The 19,148-nt window shown below is 42.3% G+C and overlaps 2 protein-coding genes across 10 annotated transcripts in view; one reads left to right on the forward strand and one right to left on the reverse strand.

The window, feature by feature from the left end:
• The window catches only part of Lrrc28 (leucine rich repeat containing 28), a 124,158-nt gene extending 122,649 nt beyond the window's left edge, over window positions 1-1,509 (reverse strand). For both annotated transcript variants that reach the window (XM_051148705.1, XM_051148704.1), the window contains exon 1: window positions 1,398-1,509. The gene's annotated coding sequence lies outside the window, so the exon portion shown is untranslated. The remainder of the gene's footprint in view (window positions 1-1,397) is intronic.
• Window positions 1,510-4,199: 2,690 nt separating this feature from the next.
• Window positions 4,200-19,148, forward strand: part of Ttc23 (tetratricopeptide repeat domain 23) — a 91,096-nt gene continuing 76,147 nt past the window's right edge. For 6 of the 8 annotated variants that reach the window (XM_051148708.1, XM_051148711.1, XM_051148713.1 and 3 more), the window contains exon 1: window positions 12,831-12,995. In XM_051148708.1, the coding sequence (XP_051004665.1) occupies window positions 12,944-12,995 (52 nt within the window). In that variant the 5' untranslated portion in view covers window positions 12,831-12,943. Of the gene's footprint in view, window positions 4,413-4,583; window positions 4,624-12,830; window positions 12,996-19,148 lie in introns of those variants that run through there. The other 2 variants (XM_051148709.1, XM_051148710.1) reach the window with 2 other exon arrangements.

Here is a 19,148-nt window from a genome sequence, read left to right on the forward strand (position 1 = left end):
TATTTCCTTGGTTTTCCTCCAGAGCAAGCCAGTTATTCAGTTTTTCCAATTTGCAAAATACATGTGTGTGTGCGCACACACATATATATATATATACACACATATATGTATGTATATATACACACACATATATATTATATATATGTATATATATTATATGTTTGATGCCACTTTAGACAAGAGTCTGTAAAATCCAAAGGCCAGAGAGATATTGCTGCTTTCTTCATACCTGCATGCATGTATAAATACTCTCTAAAATACTTTTAGCTTTCAAGCGAATAAAATTAGAACAGCTGTTCCCAGGTTGATTTTTCATCTACCCACTGAGATCACTCATAGACTCTTTAAACTTGCTATCTTCCATAAAGATCTTTAATCTCACAGCCAAGCAGCACAGCAGACATTAATTAATCCACTTCACAGATGAGGTCCTTTACCACAACTGGACCGCAGGCGGTCCTAACGCCAAAGTCTGGGTACCACCTTGCCCTATAACACAGCCTTTTACAGATGTGAAATGTAGCCAATGTGTCAGCATTATGAGACAGCCAAGACCTGCCAAAATGGGAGGCTTTCCTTTTTCAAAGGAAATACTACGTCCAACATCTCCACTCACTGTAACCAGATGGCTCTTTCTGGATGCTCTGCTTGGTACTGGTTGCGTCAAAAGCACCATTAGGCTCTGCTGAAATGCACCTTTGCTACAGATGGGGAAATAAGGTGTAGACAACTGAAATCCAAGAACGTCCAAAATCAACAGTGCTCTTGACTTCACAAACTGCACTCAATGGCTATATGGCCTTTCAAAGGTTGGCTTTCCTTCCCCTTTCAAACTTCATTGCCTCCTGCCCACAGCTAATGTAAACAATGTCGTGTTAACTATATACAGCTGCACCTTCAGTTTTCTAAAAGTCCAACACTACTCAGTCTTCTCCATAGATACAGACAGAACAACAACATCCCTATTTTAAGCACAAGTTGTTTAAAGAAGAGTAGTCACTGACTGACTTTCCAGTACCTGGTTTGACAGAATACACAACCCAACTTACTAACACTAGAGATTAGAGACTTCCAAGCTGTATATTCTATTTGTGTGAAAGGCTGTTTTCTCTACGAGAAAAGCTACCAGACGTCTTGGTTTGGCCAGAATTAATTCGATTCTAAAGTCCTAAGAATTCGGCAGCAGGGAGCCCAGAGACAGGGATTCAGAAGATGAGACCAGGATACTCGGGTACCAGGGGCGGTGGAGGATACCGTAGCCGTGGAGACCCAAGGCCGGACAGTTCGCAGTCGCTCTAGCAGAGGCCCAGGCGCTTCTGTGGCGACAGAGATGAAGAGTTCTCGCCCAGAGCCAAGCCAGTGGCCTCAACCTGTGAGCCTAGAGACCAGACACTCACCTAGGCGGCCGCTGACCGGCACTCCGTGGCCCGGCTGCGCTGGAAGGCAGTCCTGAAATAGAGGGAGGGCGGGGCCTTGGGGGCGGAGCCGGCGGCGGGGCGGGCCTGACTAAGGGGAGTACAGTTCAGGGAGAAGGGGGGCGAGGAGAACGAAACCTCGCGATATCTTGCCTCAACTCTCGCTGTCTCACGATAACTAGAACGAGAGACTCATTTTCGGAGTCAGGCGCTCATTGGCCGAGAGTGCGACTTCCTGACTGTGTCTCTCCTCTGACTTCCGGCTCTGGCTTGCCGCTCAGTGTCCATAAAGTGGGTGTTCTGCATAGCATTTTGGGGTGTTGTTTACCTGGCGCCAGCCTCAGGAGCTGTCCATCTCTTACCTGATCTTTTATTCATACATTCATTCCTCTCTCAGTCCTCTCATTGACGGATGCCAGCAATATAACGATGCCGAGCAGTTAAATACCAGGCATCGTCCTAAGAGCTATGCAGAATCTCGCGTTTTTTTGTTTTTTGTTTTTCTCTCCCAAGACAAGGTTTCTCTGTGTAGCCTTGGCTGTCCTGGATTCACTTTGTAGACCAGGCTGGCCTCGAACTCACAGCGATCCACCTGCCTCTGTCTCCCGAGTGCTGGGATTAAAGGAATGCGCCTGGCTACTGTTACACCACCAGTCTGATATTTTAATAGAAGCCGTTTGGCTTAAATAACGCAAGTAAGTCGAGTCAACAAGCAGAGCTTAAGCACTGGATTTAAGTCCTCAAAACACTAGCTGATAGGTGCCAAAGATAGTGCCTACCCTTGAGGCACGCGTGGCCTAGGCATGGTGGTGCATGCCTGAATCCCAACGATCTGGAGGTGCAGACATCAGGAGTTAAAGGCCAACCTCAGCTATGCGGGACACTGTCTCATAAAGCAAAATTTAAAAGAAACAGGCTATAGTGTGAAAAAGAACTAAGGATAATCAATTTAGTTCGATAAGCTGGCAGTTCCTAACACGGCTAAGTAGGCAGTCATAAATATTTCAAGATGGAAAAACCTGATCTGACGGGGCAGGTGTGCAGAGCTCCTCTGAAGCTGAGGCAGGAGGACCACAAGTTGAAGGCCAACTTGGTGAGCTAATGAGGCCCTATCTCAAAAAAAAGTATTTCAAAAAGAAAGGGGGCAAGTATGTAGCTCAGTAGAGACACTACATTCGGTCCTCAGTACCGGGGAAGAAATACATTCTTTTAATGTCATGCACATTGCTGCAACAACTTTCAATCTTTAAAAATTCCTCTAAGATTTACTCTTTATTGTTTGATGAACCTTGTCCATGCATATGATATATTTTGATTAAATCCATTCTCCCATTAAACCTTATTCGTTGTCTTTTTAAAAATGATGAGCCAGACAGTCGTAGCCCAAGCCTTTAATCCCAGCAGTTGGAGGCAGAGGTAGGTGAAAAAGGCAGGGGAATCGAGGCCAGCCTGGTCTACAGAGTGAGTTCCGAGACAGCCAGAGCTACCTGAAGAAACCCTGTCTTTTTTTTTTTTTTTCCCGAGACAGGGTTTCTCTGTGTAGCCTTGGCCATCCTGGACTAGCTTTGTAGACCAGGCTGGCCTCGAACTCACAGCGATCCGCCTTCCTCTGCCTCCCGACTGCTGGCATTAAAGGCGTGCGCCACCACCGCCGGGCTCTAGAAACCCTGTCTTGCCAAACAAAGCAAAACAGTATTAGTTTGCATAGCGGGTTCTTGTTGAGCATCCTCAAGTCTGTCTGTCTGTCTTTCTTTCTATCCATCTATCTATCCATCTATCTATCTATCTATCCATCTATCTCTACCTCCCTACCTATCGATTGGGTTTCTCAGTGTAACCCTGGCTGTTTTGGAACTCACTCTGTAGACCAGCCTGGCCCTGAACTCCGAAATCTGCCTGCCTCTGCCTCCTGAGTGCTAGGATCAAAGGTGTGTGCCACCCCCCCCCCCATCATCCTCAACTTATAAATGTACTACTTTTATGATAGCTTAATTACTCTTAGAAATGAATAATTTAGAAAGCAGTTAAGTAAAAATAATAACACAACACTACAGGCAATTAAAGAATGCTGGGATCTGGAGAAATAGTTTTCCTAGGAAGAGCACACCAATTGGTTATCGAATACCAGATAGTCAGCCCTGAAAGTGTGTGTTCACACACACACACACACACCAATAATTAGAGGCCATAAATATGAAAGAGAACAAGGGAAGGGTACATAGGAAGCTTGGTCAGAAGGAAAGAAAAGGGAAAATGATGTAGTTATAGTGTCAGTGTGTGTGTGTATATATATATATATACATATATATATGTATATATATATATAATATTAATATATTGACAATTACAAAAATATTAATAATAGAAAACATTTTAAGTAATGCCAGCTTCGTAATTTTTGTCTTCAATTTTTTTAAAGACAGAAATATTTTTGGCACATTAACGTCCAAATTTTGCTCATGAAAAATGTTAAAATAGCTTTTACTCCCTCTCCAAATTGATGTTAAGATTCCTGTATTAGTAGTGTGGCCACTGTTAGAAGTTCACTCATTTTGTGGAGGGTCTATTTACATATTTTATTGGACTTAACACAGAAGGAGAAACTCTAAATGGACGTTTTTTTTTTATAATCTCTGGCAACTTTTAACTTCAATAAGACGGCGATACCACTTTAAGAAAATGCCAAGGAAAAGACAGCCCCCATTGTAAAATTCCCACCTCCGGCTTCCAAGGATTGGGTTACAAAGTTCGACAAAATTCTCTTCCGCACTCCCTATTGGTGGGTCTGTCATTCATTCTTTGGCCTGGAGTTTTGTGAAGTACTGGGTTGCTTTACGGAAAAATGCTGTTCTCATTTGGGATGAAACCGCTTTGTTTAGATTTGTCTGTGGCTATCAAGCTGTAGAATCATCAAACTGACACCGACGGGGCCAAAGTGGCAACTCAGAATATCAAGAAAACTGTGAAAAAGAAACGAGTCTCTCTCCACTGGACTCGGTAAAACTCACAAAGGATTTTATGACAAAGTTAGAGATACTGTGTGTTAAAGAAACTTTCCAGGTGTTTTGTTTTGCTAGTTTTAAAGGAATGTCAAAAGAAAACTCGAGAAAATACAGGCACATGCTGAGGGTGGCTGGAAGAAGAATTCTTCTCTCTTTAGAATGAAGTGGGAAACGCGATCCCCGGGTATTCAGTGGAGTTTTGCAAGGTAAACAAGATTAATTGTAGATTATATTTTGCTTCAAGAAATTGTGTTTTGCTGTTATTGTTGCTTTAATGTGTATTTAGACACTATTATTGTAATATTTAAATAAAATGGATATTCGTGTCTGTGCATTATGATAGCAGACATAATACGCAAGCCGTCTCTTTAGAGAGGAAAAATCACAGTTGACTCTGAACTCAAATTGGGCAAATATTTGTAAAGTAGGAAATTGAGGGATGGGTTTGCCTATGACCAAGCAAAACATAGTTTTGGTATATATGACACCAGAATCAGCAACTGGATAAATTCTCCCCCCAAAAAGAAATCTGGCCATTTATATTTTCAATAAGAGATATTTTAATATTAAAATATAAAATTCAGGAATGTATTAAAATAACTGTTTCTTGCATTGTCACTGTTAGTTTACCTATAAGGACATAATACAGTTTTAAACCTGTACAAGTTCATGCCAAGATTCTTGACAAATGGAGCTCAGAGCTTTTCAATGACCGAGTCTACTTAATTTCAGTGTGCAGGTGTCCATGATGGCTACTAGGTGCATCATGAGCTCAGACCCTTTGGAACTTCAAAGTGCTGGTACCAGTTTGCATTTTTAGTAGGTAGGGAAGAAGTAACATTCCACAGGTGTGCTGCCTGTGGCCTTGACAGAGCTGGCTCTGCCTACAGCAGGAGGTTCACTGAAAACCTCCCTTAAAAGGATGATAATGCTTTACTTAAAAAAAAAAGGGGGGGGCACAGGAATTTACATGAAGAGCCAGTCACAAGAATTAAGTTCTGTTGTGGACTTTCAGGATGAAAACTGGCATTACAGCCGGGCGTGGTGGCGCACACCTTTAATCCCAGCACTCGGGAGGCAGAGGCAGGCGGATCGCTGTGAGTTCGAGGCCAGCCTGGTCTACAAAGTGAGTCCAGGATGGCCAAGGCTATACAGAGAAACCCTATCTTGAAAAACCAAAAAAAAAAAAAAAGAAAGAAAGAAAGAAAGAAAGAAAACTGGCATTACAGCATAAGATTGCGCCAGGGCAATAGTCAGAGCTCAGGAATCTAAGTGGCGAATAGAACTGTAGCCAACTCTCCTGAGGCATTTTGGTTGTCTTTATTTACCACTGTTGGTTTACACAAACCCTGATGCATTTCCTTGTGGCTTTGAAAAGCATTGTGCTGTTTTAATTTAGCACAATGAATGTAATTTTATCAGGTGTGGTGGTTGTGGCATAATTAGAACAACAGTAAAGGTAATTTTTATTCCCACTGGATTCTGTCTTTTTTGGGAATGTGTTTTTCATGATTACACTTAACTGATCTAAAGGAATTTCCACCCCCAACCAAAACCATGAAAGGCCACTATGGGAAATGTCACTCGAGGCATGACTGGGACAAAACTCAGTTTGTCACATGCTTCGTGAGGTGCTGGGATACCCCAGAAGCTCTGCTATGCACTGAGAAAAAAAGAGAAAGTACTTCAGGGACATTGTCTTCATCCTTGTACCAAAACTTACTCTAAGAATCTGGAGCTCGGACTGCAGAGATGTCTCGGAGATTAAGGGCACTAACTGCTCTTCTAGAGGTTCTGAGTTCAATTCCCAGCAACCACATGGTGGCTCACAACCATCTATAATGTGATCTGATGCCCTCTTCTGGCCTGCAGGTGTGCACTGTGTAGGTAATAATAAATAAATAAGTACATCTTTCTTCTTCTTTTTTTCTTTCTTTCTTTCTTTCTTTTTTTTTTTTTTTTTTTGAGACATTGTTTCTCTGTGTAGCCTTGGCTGTCCTGGAGCTTGCTTTGTAGACCAGGCTGGCCTGGAACTCACAAGATCTGCCTGCCTCTGCCTCCCTGCGTGCTCTGATTAAAGGCATATGCCACCACACCCAACAAATAAATAAATCTTGAAGAAGAAAACAAAAAGAATCTGAAGCTCTGGCTTACGCCTTTAATCAGAGCACGCAGGGAGGCAGAGGCAGGTGGATCGCTGTGAGTTCAAGGCCAGCCTGATCTACAAAGTGAGTACAGGACACAGAGAAACCCTGTCTTTAAAAAGACAACAAAAATAAAATAAATTTTTAAAAATATGAAGCTGACATATCCTAAGAGGTACACCAATGGTTTGTAATAATTAGAAATTGTTTAAAAGAAGGAGTTCTCTTACATCTCCATAGAAACAAATGATATGCTTTGATCATATTAATTCTCTCCTTTTTTTTTTTTTACTTCTTCCTCCACCCCCTTTTCTTCTTCCATAAATCTAAGCTCCTTTCTCTCCTGGTTTCTAAACAGAAGAGGAAACATGCCATATCTGCCTTTGTGAGGTTTGCTTATTTCTCTTAACATGCTCTTCGGTTCCATCCATTTTCCTGCAAATGGCAAGCCTTATAGCTGAATAAATCTTCGTTGTGTACGTTTACCCTTTCCTCACTGGTTGATTCTTTGATGGGCACCCATGCTGCTTCCATGACCTGGCTCTCATGACCCAACAGCCCTAGTGTACAGATGTGTCTATAGCAAGCTGGATCTATCAGTGGATCCCAAACTGGAAAGGAGAAGAAGAAGGAATCTCTAGCTGTTAGAAACAGCTCTGAGACAAGGTCCCCTTCTCGCATGGCCATGTCCAATACTTACAAGTGTTATCCACTTCAGTACCTTAAATAGCACAGCCTTCAAGAAGCTAGAGAAGCAAAAGAAATGTGACAAAATAAGAGTGACTTGTGCCCCTTGTAGGTGGTGACAATGAAATGCTCACTCATACTTTCTCAGAGTCTGCCATGATTCCTGTTGCTGTTTGAAGCCTTTTTCTCCACAGAATGCCATTCCCACCCGCCTACTCTATCCTTTAAACCAAGCCAATCTGCACTGAAGGGGTTCACATTAGTTACTGTGTTCATGGCCTCTGCAGTCCAGGCTTCCTCCAGCTGTTAACAGCCTTTCCCTTGGGGATTTTTGGCATGTCCTATGTGCAAAATCAAGAAAAATAATGAAAGGATACTTACACAATGCGTTCAAGAGCTAAGTATGTTACTCAGTGATAGAGTTCTTGCCTAGCATGCATGAGGCCTAGGTTCAATTTCCTAGTATAGCAGTGTTTTTACTATTTGGATTTTGCATTAAAATGTATAGGTAATATTTTTAGTGAATGTATCATTTGTGTTCCGAAAAACAAAGAAATTCCACTTTCACACGGAATGAGATGATGGCTCTGTTCCAGAGAAGGAAAGGGATTAATATAGAAGAAATAAAATTTCATCTACAATGTACTCTGATAACTTTGAGGTCTTTGAACCCTGTGTGCTGTGTGTGTGTGTGTGTGTGTGTGTGTGTGTGTGTGTGTGTGTGTGTTAGTCAGGATTCTCCATGATACAGTGATGCGACATTCTGTTTATCCATTTGGGAGTTCGCAGACATTTGGAATACTTTCAGCATTTAGCTATTGTGACTAACATTGCTAGAAAGATGTGTACAGGTTTTTGTATGGATCTGCTTCTTCAGCTGCATTGCATTTACCTACAAGTAGATGTGTGAGTCATATGTGTCTAACTTTTGTGGGAAGTCTCGTTCTGGGGTCCACTTACATCCAATATAACTCATACACCAGGTCAATGCAGAAGACAACAATTTATTGTAATCAAGATGCTACTGATCTGTCAGGGCCACAGAACAGACCCCAGAGCTGAACTACGATCCTGAAGGGATGTTGTACAGCATATTTAAAGGATAAACCATAGATTTAGGAGAAGCAGAGTGGCCTGTAGCATTGTCCATTCCTATTTCCACATAAGGGGTTGAGCAGAGGAGTTGCCATCAATCAAGATAGGAGTAGGTCCCTGGGCCTGGGAACATGAACTTAGTTTGACCCTGCCAGCAAGATGGAGACATTGTCCTTGAGATGTCTGGACTCACAACTGTTTCCTTACAAGTTGTCCCCGATGTATCTGGACTCAGACAACTGTCTCTTTACTACAGGAGCTGTTCAGCTCTTGGGAAGTCCTCAGCTCCCCTAGGGCCTTGAACTTAGTTTCTCCCTATGATTAAATGGAACCTGAAAACGAAACGGTAGGACTTAGAATACATTTCTTTTGCTTGTTCCCAACAGTGTTGCCACAGCTGTTTCCCAAGGCAACTGCAGCCCCCCTTCACACTCTCGCCAGAGCACATGAGAGCCCTGACCTCTCCACACCCTCCCCACTGCTTCATATATTTTGGTTTATTGTTGTGGTTATTATTTTTGTTGTTGTCCAGATTTGGTGAATATGAATTAGTAGCTCCTTGTGATGCTGATAATGATTAATGATTAACCTTATGTGCTTCTTAGCTATCCATATGTTTTCCTTGTTTAAAAAAAAAATGTCTATTCAGACACTTGGCCTAATTTTCAATTGGGTTGACCTATTGTCATTTATTCTTTATTCGTTCCCTCATCCTTTAGGTTGTCTTTTAAATTTAGCACTTAACTTTGAAGCACCAAGATTTCCATGTTGATAAAGTCCAGATAATCCACCTTTTCTTCTATCCCTGGCGCTTTGGAGCTGTATCCAGGGGAGCCAAGCTGGGGACGATGTACTCCAGTGTTTGGTCACATTTAGGTCTCTGCTTTGCTGGAGGTTAATTTTTATGTCTGGCTTGAGGCCCGCCTTCCTTCTTTGCATGTGCCTCTCCAGTCTAGCCTCATCTGTTGAAAAGACTGTTCTTTCTGCCACTTAAGTGTCTCGGCACCTTTGGGAGATACACAAGCCCTGGGTTTGATCGCTGACACTGGAAAAAATAAGGGGAAAAAAAGAGTGACTGTGTATGTCAGCGTTAATATTGGACTTCTTTTCTTTCTTGTACTGTCAGTCCTAATGCCAGTGTTTTGCCGTTTTGTTCTGTTTTATCCCAGCTTCAATTGAAGTGTGTTGGACAAACTAAAATCTTATAAGTTGTACAAGGTGTTTTTAGAAATTTTTTTGTTGTTTCTTTTTGAGATTGTATTTACAATATTTCTCCCTTATCTTTCCTCCCTTAAAACTCTCCCATATACTCCTTACCACTCTCCTACATGGCCTTTCCCCCCACCAATTGTTACTGCATGCTCATATGTGTATATATGTATGTATCTATAGATATATATTTTTAAATATAGTCTGTTGAGTCCATATAATGTTACTTATTTGTATGTTTTCAGGATTGGCTGTTTGTCCCTGGACCACCCATTGATGTGCTCCTAGGCGGGGTGGGCAGCCCCTCCCTCTCCCAGCTTCACTCAGTTGCCTGTGGGTCTCTGAGTAGGACTGAGGCCTCCTGGGCTTGTCTCCATCCAGTTTGGCATGTTTGTTGGTGTCTTCCTCAACAAGCTGTTTTGTTTTACTTCCAGCTTATATAGTGATTACCGCAATTAGGCTGACTCACACAATCATCTGACTTCATTACCATTGTTTATCTGATGAGGTCATAACATCTACTTCCCAAGGATCTAGTCACCATACTGGTCATGACAGCTTGAGAACTTGAAACTGACATTTTGTTTCTACAACAGTGTTTGATTACTGTGGATTTGTTAGGGCTTCTTTTGCTGGGGTTTTGTTGTTGTTGTTGTTTGTTTGTTTGTTTTTGTTTGGTGGTTGTTGTTGTTGCTGCTGTTTGGTTTGCTTGCCTGTTTGGGACTGGGTTTTTACTGTGCAATCTAGACTGAGCATGAACTCCTGGTCCTCCTGACTTAGCTTCCTGAGTTTTGCTAGTACAGATCTGTGCTACCATACCTCGCTGACTTTTTATAGTTCTTATATTAATAGTAACTTTAGAAATGTTAAAGTATGAATTACCTCGCTCTCTTCCTTTTTAGGGATTGCTTAATCTAGCTTGAGTTTCTTGCATGAATTTAAGTACAAAGGGTTCAACTGCAAAGAAAAAAGATCATTAATATTTTGATAGGAATTATTTCAAATGTACTGATCAGGGGGAGAACGCTGTGAAGCCTGTAACCCACAAATGGGCAGCGTTTCTCTGTGTATTTAAGCTTTCTTTAATTGCCTTAATTCCCAGTACATGTCTTGTGTTAGTTGCTTTCAGGTAGCAACAACTAAATACCCAGCAGAAACAACTTAAGAGACAAAAAGAGGTCTGTGTGCGGGGCTCATGGTTGAGTCCACCACAGCACAGGAAGCAGGAACATGATGGGACTCTTCACATGGCAGCAGACGAGAAGCAGAGAAAACAGCCTGGAATCCAGGGTGGTGATAGCCCAAAATCCCCACCCCCTGGTAGCCTACTTCCACCACCCATGCCCCACTTTCTCCAAGCTCCACAGTCTTCAAAATAGTTCTATAGTCTGGGAACATAGCATTCAAATATAAACCCGTGGGAGTCATTGCAGATTCAAACCATGGTATTCTTAATGTTTGTTTATACTTATTTCATTATATTTTATTCATATGGTGTTTTTGTTTTGTTTTTCTATTGTTAGTAACCATGCTTCCTTAATCTCATATTCAGGCTATATATTGTAAGCATATGTAAATATAATTTTGAAGCCAGGCATTATGGGGCATACCTGTAATCCTAGTCTCAGGAACCCAAGGCAAGGCTCAGGTCCCAGTGAGGGACCCTGTCTCAAACAATGAAAAACAATGTGGACAACTCTGAGGAGTGACACTTGAGGTTGGCCTGTGGCCCCCAGGAGCACACAGAGCTACACAAACCACATACGTGATGGAGAGAGAAAACCAGGTGATGGTGGCACATACCTGCAATCCCAGCACTGGGAAAGCACAGGCATGCAGATCTCCATGAGTTCGAGACCAGCCTGGTCTATAGAGCGAATTCCAGGACAGCCTAGGCTACAGAGAGAAACCCTGTCTCAAAAAAAAAAAAAAAAAAAAAAAAAAAAAAAAGAACAACAAAAGGTTCATTTCTTCTGTTTCAGTCCTCATGCCTTTAATTTTCTTGCCTACTTACTCTGATTGGAATATAATCTTACATACAGGTGTTGAGAGAAAACATCCTTTCTTGTATCCTGTCATCAGAGGAAAGCATTCAGACAGTCACCATTAGCTTGTCAAGGGATGGCAGATGCCCATATTCTCAGTACTTGGGAGATACAGGCCAGAAGGTTGTTGAGGCCAGACAGGGCTACAAAATAAGACTCTGGACCAGGGGTGGACCAGGGAGACAGAGGGAGACTGAGTCAGTTGGTAAAGCGCTTTCCATGCAAACACAAGGACCTAAATTTGGACCCCAACAGCCGTATAGGAAGCCTGGGCATGGTAGTTCCCCAGATAATCCCAGAGCTAGGGATAGCCAATTAAGTTTGAAGTCAGTGAGAGATCCTGTCTCAAAAAATAAGGTAGAGAGTGGTTTAGGAAGACACTAAACATGTGCACGCACACACTTTTTTTTTTTAAATAGAAAAAAAAAAACCCTCTATCTTTCTTGTACCTATCAAGATGAGGTGGGTTTTTTTGTTTTGTTTTTGTTTTTGTTTTCTGTGACTATAGTGCCTAACTCATAGATTAACTCAACTTTCCAATCTTTTAACAAACCCTTGTGGCCACATATGAGTTTCATTATACACTTAGAGAAAGATAATGATTTGCTGGGCCTCGTGTCTGGCTTCATATAGTGCCTTTTAAAATGTTCCCTTCGGTGCTTTTCAGTTTGTAAGGCTGACTTTGCTTTTTTTTTTTTTTTTTTTTTAATGGTTTGGTAGAATTCCTCACCAAAGGCACCCTAGATCTGAAACTTAAGTTTATGTAAATACTGTAAACTATTATTTCGGTTTCTGGAATTATTGTGCGTTTAACCAATCTCGTTTCATTTTTACTTGGCCTCATTGCTTTATTCCTGGGGTATTTTCCAAAGCTCTATCTTTATCTGGGCCAGGCTACTTAGCTAATATACTCTGATACCATCTGATGGTTATTTCCTAAGAGCTACTGCCCTGAGGGTGTCTGCACTATTTCCTTAGGCCCTCTATACCTTCTCACAAGACAGCACCAAAAAGTTACCAGCTGGAACATCGGAAGCCTTCAGAGCCTTACTCTTGCATAGCAGCCACCTACGTAGTTGAGTGGGTCCCCTGTTCTGCCAGCTTTTTTAATGTTTTAAACATCACCCCAGTCTTCCACTTCAGACCTCTTTCTTCTCACTGTAACCCAAGGCCTATCATGTGTCTCAGCACTCTACTAGGCAGGTCTGGAAGAAAGAATAGCATCCATTGATTAGGTAGGTCTGACTGGCAGTTGTGAGTTCAGACAGAGAGGCCTGTGAAGCTGGCAAGGAGAAGGTGGTGTATGGAGCCTGGGCTGATTTCTAATGAAAATTTAAACCCCAGCTATGACTGTTACAAAGAAAAGAAAAGCAGCTGATGATAAGCGTGTAGCTCAAAGTAAGTGAACTGAAGAGGTGGTCTTCAGACTAACCCGTGCCTACATGGCACGACAAACTAATCCTGTGCCTACCTGGCATGACATACACTGAAAATGTGTGTTTAAAGCAAGGTCACGGAGTCACATCCTTTCGGAAGTCAGACAGGTAACACGACTCCTTTCATTCAGAAACAGGCATTTGCATTGGCAGTTAACCGTCCCTGAGATGCATACTACAGTTAATGGCAAGTTGCGAACAGTGTGAAATAGCAGTGTCCTCCAGCCAACCATGCCTTAGGTGACATTTGGGGAATGAGCAGTAGGAGGTCACATGCCTCTGTGTCTGCTCCGTTTGTCTCACTTTGAAAGAGAGACAGATACAGAAATCTACTCTTACACAAGAAGAAAAACAACAGCACAGGAGCAATGAGAAATGGTGGCTTCTCTGTCATGCCCAGGAGCAAGTAGGGAGTTGTGGTCACTGAAGAACTTTGGGACAGTTACCTCTCCACCCAGGCTGACAAATCGTCCGAGGCCGTGATGTCGATAGATGTTCTGAGTTTTCAAAGAAGAAGGAATCTAGATCTTTGTGTGAAATTTCTGTTTGCTCGTTTGTTTCAATTAGCTTACAAAACAACATGTTTTCTCACATAATTTTCATGTATTCGTAAGTTTGGTTGAGGCTCTCCCCCCCATCCCCCCACCCCTCACCCCCACAGGTGCCCTCCCACCCCAGTTAGTCAGCTTTTCCTTTCATACCACATACTTTCTATTACCCTCCCCACCTCTCAACTTCAAACCCCCTCCCTCCACCCTCACCCCCACCCCCCAGCTCTGTCCACTTCCTTCTAGATACAGATATTTAACAGTTCAAAGCTAGGATCCACACACGAGGGAGGACATGTGATTTTTGTCTTTCTTAGCCTAGCTACCCCAGTTCATATAATATTTTCCAGTTTCATCCATTTCCCCGCAAGTATCGTGACTTCAATTTTGTTAGTGGATGAATAAAATTCCACAGTGTACATGTACTATATTTTCACTATCTGTTCATCTTTTGATAGAAAACTAGCTTGGTTCCATTTAGAATCCTTGCTATTGTGACTAGAGTGACAGTGAGCATGGCTGTGCAGATATCTCTGCAGTAGGGTGTAGAGTCCTTTGCCTGTCTGCCTGCCCAGGAGCTGTGTAACGGGATCACATAGTAGTTCTGGTTTTAACTGTTTTGAGAGCCTTCTGTTCTTAAAATAATGGCTCAATTTTTAACAAAAATATTTTAGTTAAAAAAATCATGTGAGCTCCAACCTATGAACACTCTGTGGATATATGTGCAGAGTATTTGTTTTAAGGCTACAGTATTAAGAGGCAGCCTGAAACCAACCACTTTTTGTCATTGGAACAAAAGAGAGAAACAAAGTTTACCATTAGATTTATAGGTCCAAAACAACAAATATCGTGGGATATTTCTTTTTATTCCTCCCTCCCAATGAGAAAATATGTATAAATCTGATAAGGGTGTTGCCTTTCCTGCTCCCAAAAATTGGTGATCACTTTTAATATGCAGACTGTGGTCTTCAGAGCGACAGTGTGTGCTTCTGATGGCTGTAGGCTGTGTTCAGTGCAAGCCAATATGATACAGAATTTCAGCTAATTATTACAAGATTGGAATCCTGGTTCTGGCCCTACAGTATTATTCAAGTAATTTAGCTTCCCTCAGCTTCATTTTCCCCATTAGCAAAATAGGAGTAGCAATGATAAAATAGGAATAGGGTTGTCTGCCCACTGAAACTCACAAAGTAGCAGTAAGAGCCATGTGAGGTAAAGACAAAAACCGTAAAGCATTACAGGATTATCAGTTGTTAGTATTGCCCCAATCCTATATGTAGTCAGAGCAGTGCAAGTTCTTGAATCTCAGCATCTGTGTACCAGTCTAGGCTGTTCCTTTGGACCGTAACACCGTTTAAAATGGCCAGCTCATTAGCCAGCATGGGTTGGATAGATGAGGAAGCATAAGGTATGCAGATGCTTTTTAAATGCCAGCCAACATCTTGGGATGCAAAACAGCACTGAGTAGGGAGAGTGGAGCTTGGGCACAGTTTGGGTGATATGTTTTCAGGAGCTGCCCAGGAAAGAGGAGGTCAGCAGAGTCATACACCAGTCCCAGCTTTCTCACAGGGGGACCTGTGCACTTCCTCCATATCTGTTTGACACTTCCATGCCGCAGTACTATAAAGGGAAAGAAAAGCATCTTTTCTGGTGTGTTGGGATGATATTTTTGTGCACTGTGTAAAGGCTGTCTTTGTATCATTCAAATGCTGGCTCCTGGACCGGAGCTGAATACAGGCTGCACCACCTGTCTCAGTGTTTTGTAAACACACTTCCCTCAGCTGGTTGATTTAATAAAGAGTGACACTCTACAGCAAGGTGGGAGAGGATAAGTCAGAAATCCCAGCAGAGATAGGAACTCTGGGGAAGGATTGAGAGGCTCAGGAGTCACCAGCCAGACACGGAGGAAGGAACAGTGCCAGGACTGAGAGACTCGGAGGTAATGGCCTTGTAGCACATGTGGAATAGAATAACTTGGTTAGTTAAGTTATACAAGCTAGTTGGGGAGAAGCCTAAGCTAAGGCCTATATACATAATATAAGTCTCTGTGTTATTATTTCATCTGCTGGCGGTCCAAAGAAAGTCCCACTTTACTGATGCACGTAAATCTCTATTTTGATTCTTTCTAAGGATTTTTAAAAATTGAGTTATGTATATGGATGTGTGCACATGAATTGCAAGTGCCTTTTGAGACCAGTAGAGAGCGTAGGATCCCCTTGAGCTAGAGTGAGAAGTGGTTGAAAGCACCAAATGAAGGTTCTGGGAGCTGACCTCAGGTCCTCTGGAATTGCACTGTGAGCTCCTGATGGTCCAGCTGTCTCTCCAGCCCCTAGATCTTGATTTTAGAATATCAAGGAGAAAGGCACCTTCACCAGCCTGTTTCAGACTTGAGTTTGGAAGTAAGTATGAAAACAGCATTCCCTGAAAGTAAAGTTCCATCCCTAGTACTAGAAAATAAATTCACTCAGAGGTAGTGATAGGTTTCAAACTTTTAAATGGGACATTTTCATGTTAAGTTCTTTCACAATCTCAAATTCAGTTCAGCTGAGTATGAGTTAATCATCTTACTAGACTGGCCTCTCATTTTATCCTGCTGCTTCTGTTCACAGCCTCATTGTGTTTTTATGTGAAGGGCAAGTAATAAATAAGCTGGGCTCTGTTGTAGAGCAAAAGCAGCCATAGACATTATGAACGTGGCCATTTTCCAATAAAACTTTATTTGTAAACCAGACTCAGGAGTTGGCCCAGAGCAATTGGATACCAATCCTAGAGTCCCGAAATGAAAATGTTGGGGTCTGTCTTCACTATCTACCTTTAAGTTATGTATCTAAAGCAGCTCGCAGGTTACAAGTATTCCATTCAGACACACACACACACACACACACACACACACACACACACACACACACCTTGCTTCTGTTGCTTCCCTTCCCACTACCACCATGTAACTAATTTAATTCAGTATAATCACATTAATATATTCAACAACTTTTTTTTAGCTTCAGGTAAGGAAGTGATTGTTGGACCACATATGTTTACTGAAGACATATGTAAGTTTCTTAGGAAAAATTTAAAATGTATTAACAGCATTATAATTTTTATTTTGTATTATTTGTTTGTGCATGTGTATGGAGGTCAGAGATTTTGGGTGTTTTTCTTTAGGAGTAATTCACCTTCATTATGTTTTGAGATGAGATCTCTCACTGGGATCTGAGATTTGATGTTCAGGCAAAGCTAACTGCCATCAAGTCCCAGAGATCCTGTCTCTGTCTCCCACACAACGGCATGACAAACACACACCTCCAAACCTAGATTCTTACATTTTATATGATTTTTGGGAATCAAAAGGTCCTCGTGTTTGCAAGGCTAGCTAGCACTTTACCAACTGAGCTATCTCTCTGCCCTTATAAATCAGTTTTTATGGAAAACACCACTTTGAATATAAACTAAAGAAAACCAGGCTCCAATTTAGAATTTTCGAGCTCATAGAGCAGTTACATTTGTGTTCTTAGGTGGGACACTGACACCCTCTAAAACATTACTATTGGTATTTTACTGTGTGTTATGGGAATGTAGTGAGCACACTGAAACCGCAGTGCCATCCGTTATTCTTGAGAATGAATCTCAAGTAGGCATTTTGGTTTTTTAAAAGCATATAGATTTAAAGAAAAAGTTAATCACTATGAATGTGGACCAAACACTGATATGTAAAAGTCATCAGGGTGGCACCAGAATGTCTGAAGCGTGAAGGTCAGTGGCCACTCTGACTCTTAGAGCTTGGTTACGTTGTCGCTAACTAGAGATTAGAGGTCCCCAGGGGACATCTTCACCCACCTTCCCTGCCAAAAACTTTCTATGGCTCACCAGCTCTGCCTAATAAAGCCAGTTACACTTTTAGCTTGAAATCAGTGCCTTCCAGCCTGAAACCCAGCCTTCTACTTTGCTCCTATAAAATGTGGGCATGACATTTTAGGGGGGACATGTCCCCCCCCATGAGGTGGGGACACCTCAGGCAGTGTTAACAAAGTGTTGGTTCCTTAAGCTTTATGCCCTGGTGGAAGGGGGGCATGGGGCGGGTGGCAGGGGTGCAGGGTGTGGGGATGTGTGGGGGGGGACCTCTCATGGTTAAAAGTGTGGGAAAGTAGTGTCTATGGGAAAGTCATGGGTGCTACACCACATCCAAGTCCTAGAAAAGACCTAAGCAAAATGCTTGGTCCTGTCTATCCATTTATTTGACTGTAGGGTCCTCCTTTTCTGGAATACGTTTGCCAGCTCTTTTCTTCCCAGCTGTCAGCAGCCCACCTGGGTGGAAGGCACATTAGCCTCTACAGCTCTGCTGTGCTGCCCGCTCACCATCCATGTTCACTTCACACTGCACATCCAGCTGCCAGCAGCTGGCCAGGTAGTCATCTCACATTTCCACTTCCAAAGTTTGCCAATTATTCAGTCGCTCTACTTGGGTGCTTTCTCTCTTCTGACCTTGCTCTCAAAAAATCTTTACAAGCTGGCTGAATCCCGTTTCTGAAGTTGACTAGACTCCAGGCTTCTATGGCCTTTTGGCCTGGTATATTTTACTTTCCTGGGCCCCCATTTTCCATTATGTACAGTAGTCTGGTACAGTGATGATAGCAGAACCTAATAAATGATTGCTGAATTCATAACTAACTGAACGACAATAGGGTGGACTGTCTTATTTGCTGTCTGAAACAAGTAAGAGAATTGGAGTTTGGCCAATCCAGACCAGGCCTGTGGCGGGGGGAGAGGAGGGAGCATCTCTAAAAGGTTGGTTTGTGTGTATGATTTTAGCATCTTTATTAAATGGAACAAAAGTGTAAATTTGATAAATTTTGACATGTGTACATCCTTAAACTATTATCATAATCCTATAATGTGGACATGACCATCATAGCAAATGCAACTCATGCTCCCTTGTAATCACTCCATCACACACGCACGCGCACACACACGCACGCACTCACACACACACTCACGCACGCATGCAGAGAGAGAGGGAGAGAGACAGACAGACAGACAGACAGAGACATAGAGAGACAGAGACACAGAGAGAGAGACAGAGAGAAGAGAGAGAGAGAGATACTCCTCCTGTTCTCCTGCCTGCCCTCTTTGTAACACCACCACCACCCTTTTCAATTTAAGGATGCTTCGGATCACTAGCCATTTGTGTAGATTTACTTAAACTTTATAGAAGTAGAATCACACTGCATGTATTCTGTTCACACACACACACACACACACACACACACACACACACACACAGCACACACATTGGCATAGCTATTTTGAGATTTACTCATACAACACAGTGAAGTTTTTTCATTGTTGAGTAGTATTTTCTGCAGAGCCTGCTTCGACATTTACTGACTGAGCAGTGCTGACAAGTTTCCTTGTTGTTGTGATCTTGACACGACCGGGGTCGCCTGGGAAGAGGGAACATTAATTGAGAAAATGCCTCCATAAGATTAGTCTACTGGCTGGGCGTGGTGGCACATGTCTTTAATCCCAGCACTCGGGAGGCAGAGGCAGGCAAATCGCTATGAGTTCGAGTC

The sequence above is a fragment of the Acomys russatus genome, chromosome 7 (genome assembly GCF_903995435.1).
Source record: "Acomys russatus chromosome 7, mAcoRus1.1, whole genome shotgun sequence".
Taxonomy (NCBI): domain Eukaryota; kingdom Metazoa; phylum Chordata; class Mammalia; order Rodentia; family Muridae; genus Acomys; species Acomys russatus.